This window comes from Sinocyclocheilus rhinocerous, unplaced genomic scaffold, assembly GCF_001515625.1.
Source record: "Sinocyclocheilus rhinocerous isolate Xijiao unplaced genomic scaffold, SAMN03320098_v1.1 scaffold497, whole genome shotgun sequence".
In the NCBI taxonomy this organism is placed as follows: Eukaryota; Metazoa; Chordata; class Actinopteri; order Cypriniformes; family Cyprinidae; genus Sinocyclocheilus; species Sinocyclocheilus rhinocerous.
Window position 1 is genome coordinate 182450 of NW_015633189.1, and position 5493 is coordinate 187942.

General features: G+C 37.8%; 1 protein-coding gene across 1 annotated transcript; it reads left to right on the forward strand.

Annotated features, from left to right (window-relative positions):
* The first annotated feature begins 3954 nt into the window (after window positions 1-3954).
* LOC107743781 (proline-rich protein 15-like protein B) lies at window positions 3955-4266 on the forward strand. The gene has a single exon (XM_016557183.1). It carries the CDS (start codon window positions 3955-3957, stop codon window positions 4264-4266), a length of 312 nt encoding a protein of 103 aa, XP_016412669.1.
* Window positions 4267-5493: the final 1227 nt, after the last annotated feature.

Genomic DNA, 5493 nt, shown 5'->3' on the forward strand with positions numbered 1-5493 from the left:
ATTGCTATATATACAAAAGGATATGCACAGATTAAAACTGTCCCAAATTAGACTGCCTTTATTTGTCTTGATTTGGGAAGGCGAGTATACCTTTTTGGTTGACCATGCAAATGTTAAACCAACTTCACGCTCCCATGAGGTCGTTCACTTGGATTGCCCTCCCTCTTTCGATCACATGGCTGTAACATTTACTCATGTTGCACTGGGTTGGACCTAATGTTCAACTTGGACTGAAACAGTGTGTTTGTGTGAGGCTGTATAGGCTGCTGCCTGAGCAGGGGAGGGAGATAAAACAAGACTGATAAAGAGAGAGGGAGTAAGGGAGGGACCGGGAGAGAGGAAGGGGGAAAGAGAACACCTGTAGCATAAGACACTGCACTCAAAGCAGACATTCAGTAGGGAGATTAATTAAGAGAAGGGGAAGCAAAAAGGTGAGAAGGTATTAGCAGCTCTCAGCAGATTGAACTTGAGCGGTAAAGTGAAGTTCGTGAGTGAACACAGGGGGCAAGGCTGTCAACGCGACAATGGTTTAACAACTTCTGGACACCTGTTCTTCTCTGTAGCACTCAAAGCAGGCATTCAGTAGTGGGGAGGTTAATTAAGAGAAGGGGAAGCAAAAAGGTGAGAAGGTATTAGCACCTCTCAGCAGATTGAACTTGAGCGGTAAAGTGAAGTTCGTGAGTGAACACAGGGGGCAAGGCTGTCAACGCGACAATGGTTTAACAACTTCTGGACACCTGTTCTTCTGAACCAAAGAGCACTTTTGAAAGAAGTGGACATATCTTTTCAGGTGAGAACTGATCAAATGCTCCTTTTTGTGTTTTGAAGTTAATTTTGTTTGTGAACTGCATTTGTTCTTCAAGTATTTCTTCAAGATACTTTTTTTTTTTTTTTGCATATACAAGAACATTAGACTTAGACAAAAAATGCATGAGATTTTTTAAAATCTTAATTTTAACGAATAAAACTAATTGAATTTAACAAAATAAAATGAAACTGAAATACAATTGATAAAAAACACAACAAAATTACTAAAACTTACTGACATTTAAATGAAAACGGAAAATATAAAAATAAATACTAAATCAAAACATTTAATAAAAGCTACACTATCTCAATGATAATAAAATAATAACACTGTTCTTAACCATTTCAAAATGAACAATGAAATGAACAAACATAGGCTATGAGTATAGTTTTGAACACAGATGAGTAGAATGTGAACTTGTGTTCATGAATTCTGCTTACAGGGCCTGTTACGAACAAATGATCTAGTGAAGGCCTCTTCTGAGAGGCTGTAGGCTACATGGGAAACTTGACATGCCATGTTATAGGCCCAGAGAGAGAAGTAACATTCAGCACACAAACGGCAGCAGTATGATGTCCAGGCCTAGACTTGCAGGCAAACTTGACACCCTCCATGACTGCTCTGAATACGGCAGGGCCTGGCTGCCCTTGAGTTAACCTCTCCTCTCCTCAAACATTTGTATCACCGGGAAGGCTTTGAACTTGGTTAGTGATTTCCTAGGTTTAGACAGGCACAGTGTACTCTCCCTGTGATCTCTGAGGTTCTTTACTGCTGCTCAGTCACACAAGGAGGAAAACAAAGTAACTTATTATCTAGCTCTAAGGATATACTCCTTAGTATCAGAGCGTCTTGAAGGTCAGGTGACTTTCAAGAATCTGCTGCAAATTTTTGTAAAAAGTATTTAAGATAAGAAAGAATAAATAAATATTGTTATATATTTGTCATTTTCATCATGCATGTTTATTTTTTAAATATCTTCTTTATTAATTTTTTTTTTTTTATAGCAGGTCTGAAATTTTTCATGAGTAAAATTCTGTAATGCACATCCAGCCTGGCACATTTTAGTATGCAGGCTGTGGCTCATAATTTGAAATAATCAAGCCATAATCAATAGGCAAGAACAATAAAACCATTAAATGAACCTTCACACTACCCTAGCTGAGGAAAGCACCTGACTCTCCTCGGATTAAACCTTACAGTCATTTTCAGAGTGCAATAAGATCTCCTCTACAAATATCTACAGTCTACTTGGCCACAATAAACTAAGTGCAATTAAGGTGAAAGAGTAGTAGCTGCTTCTTAAAGTGACTGAATCCTGTCATTATGTAATTTCAGAAGATCAGTGACAAATCCAGCGCAGAGTCTCTGTTACCCCATAAAATGGCTGTATTCCCTTGTGTTGAAAATACCCCCTTATTTTGTAATGGGCAAACATTGTGCCATTACATGAAAATGTTTTATGTGTTGCATTAAGGCTGTTGTTGTTTTTGTCTCTGAGCCTTTATTGCAGGGTTTTCAGACTTTTTTTTTTATACCAATGACCCCCAAATATGAAGAAATCCTTGGGCCATCTCTGCAGCGATATTTTTACTGTATGAGGCTTATTTATACCGTGTGAGAAAAAAATAGTAAGAAAGTGGTGAAAATAGTAAGAATGTTGTTTTACTTTGTAAAAACATACTTTAAAGTTAACTGGCTTTTAATACTGCCATTTTATTAAGGCCAAAAATATATATTTTAAAAAACATTTTCTACCCAGATAATGCCAGATGTATAAACCTTCAATTCAGTTTTAAATGATTTTTTTTCATATTGCATTTTACTCAATAAATATTGTTCAAAAAGAAGTTTTTGCAAAGAATATTGCCTTACAATCCCCAAAGAGCAATATATGCTAGAAAGATACAAAGTACAAACGATTCTTTTAAATACAATTCTTTCGAAATTATGTAGTTTTGCAAGAAATATTTACACTTACATAACATATATTAAATAAATGAATATTTAGATTGTTTCTGTTGATTTACATAGTTTTATTGATGGCCATGGGTCACAAAAGTCCACCAAAATGCTTTTTATTGAAACTCATCTAATATTTTTGGCCTGACCACTAGATCTACATCCAATTTCTTTATCTTTCCGAAAAGGAAATGCACCCGCAAGTCAGAAAGAAGCTTTGTCACGTTTGCCATAAAAAGAATATACACGTGGCAACACTGCCTTGTTTCTTGCATGAACCCTCTATAACAGAGCAATATTCTACCAGAAAGTTTAAAGTATATTGGGTGGCAACTGCCAAGTGAAGGGTGTGTTTACTAGAGCCTTCTAAAGATCACTTCGGATCTGATACTCAAAATCTTATCGCACACCAGTGCTATAAAACCTGCTGCATTCGCTGGACGAACAATCACATGTTCATTGATACACTCCATTTAATGATGACTATGACAATGTTGCTAAGGGACCATATGACACACCCTAGTGTGATACCAGTCATACACATTATTATTACCAGTATGCAGGTGTGCGAGTCTCCAGTGTTTACACTGGTTGCTATCACATGGGTAAATCATTGTACATGCTTTGTGATGTGTACAATAGCTATACACTGTCTGTCCAATATTACATAACAAATGATACTCTATCGGAGTGCGACGTAATACAAAGTTATCCATCAAGGTGATGTTCAAGTGTCTTGGTTCATGCAATGTTATTTTGGTGCATCTCAGATCTCAGGGGAGTGTCAGGGGATCCAGTGGGGCTGTTCATTAATTAAACAGCTGAGCAGCAGAGTCAGGTGTCCTCTTGTTATTCTAATCTAATCATTGGATGAGGAGACACGCATATGACCTCACAGAGGACTAGTCTTGATGATTAGAATGTGCTAAAGTACGCAAATAAGCCTGCTAATGTTCTAATGTTTTTGTATCCATAAAAGCACATCCAAGGGCAAAACCCGTGCGTGTTGGTGATAAATGAGTCTTATGCTATGGATGGAGAATTAAGCAGCTTGCAGACTCACTGTTAAATTATGATGAGTTGGATTCTATATTTGGAACATTACTCAGTAACTTTAATCTCTAGCTACCTAACAAATCTGCATTCGTGTTACAGGCCTACTTTGCTGTCTTCCCTTCACACCTGTCATGGCCGACCCTGCGTGGTGGAAGCTCACCTTCCTGAGGAAAAAGAAGTCAGAGTCGAAGGTCCAGTATGAAATACCACCCGATTTCAGCACCAACAGTGCGAATAAAGACCTGGGCAACGCTGATGCAGACAGCAATTTAGATGCCAGACTGGAAAAAATAGTGGATAAATCTAACACCAAGGGCCGTCATGTCAAAGTGTCCCATTCTGGGCGGTTTAAGGAGAAGAAAAAGATTCGCGCGACTCTGGCGGAAAACCCAAGTCTTTTCCCCGAACCTGCACGGACTGACAAGAGCCATGTGGAAAAATAACACCCAGACAAAGCACATCGTTAGATGCACAAACAAATTTTTACTCATTCTTCTTTGAAGGCTGCATGTTGATCGGAGTTACGACTGACGCAGCAAAGATACCGGAACAGAAAATTATTCTTTTTACCGGCCGTACTTTAATTGAAAAGCAACACCGAGATGATTATTAAGGAGTGAATGTTTCCTGTAAATCATAAACACAATATTGTCATGCTAATAAAATGCGTTATTATCACAGTGGGAAAAACATAACAAGAAAGGCATAAAAACCTTAACTCTTCCAACTCTCATTTATAAATCACACAATCCGTTCAGTTTTAAATTTCATGTGGAGAGTGGTCATAAATATTTAAATTATTGTGTAATAACTAATCTCAAACCTGTGGGAGACAGACTGTTGATCAGATTTGCAATTTTATGTGCCCTTTTGATAAGCACTTGATCGCGTGTTTTTTATGTTGTTTGTGGTTGGACAACTCAGTTGTGCATAGGATTTTATCTCTGATTTTATCATTTACCATAAAAAGGGTTTAAATTAGGGCATGGAGAGTCAAAGTCACAGCACGTTAGATAAGTTCACCAACTACCTCTACAGCTGTAATTTGCCTTGTTTAATCTGTACTTGTCAATTGTTTACTGCGGTCTTTAAGGGTTATTGTTAAAATATGCAAAATAAAGATTTTTATTGCATTGCTTAGATGTGTTAAAAGGTGACATATCATGAAAATCTGACTTTTCCAGGTTTTAAGTGCTAAATTAGGTCCCCGGTGCATCTACCAACCAAGGAAACGTGAAAAAGATTAACCCAGTAACTTTGTTTTGGTAAGCCTTTTTCTGCAAGCGTCTGAGAAAATGAGCGCGTCTGATTTGCTCCCTTGGTGACGTGGCAAAGGGATCTCATTATAATATTACCGCCCCTCAATCTGTAAACTTCCACTCAAGGTGCCGTCATTTTGATTTCGCAAGTGACAATGGTGTACCAGTTCTAATGCCATGGCGAAAGTTTGAGCAAAACATGCTAACTGTTCTGTCTTTGGCTGCACAGTCGAGCACAGAACACTATTTAGAGTCCCAGCCTTAGAGGACACAAGACAGCAGTGGATTTATTGATTTATTTACTGTATATTGCTGCTGCCACACAGATCTAAAATAAACATGCAATTTATTTCCCAGCTGTTTACCTTCACAGACATAACCAACTGTTTTTGTAACTCGTGTGTTTTTAAC

Excerpts from the sequence above, each read along its gene's own strand:
- LOC107743781 (XM_016557183.1), top strand. The coding sequence starts at position 3,955 with ATGGCCGACCCTGCGTGGTGGAAGCTCACCTTCCTGAGGAAAAAGAAG.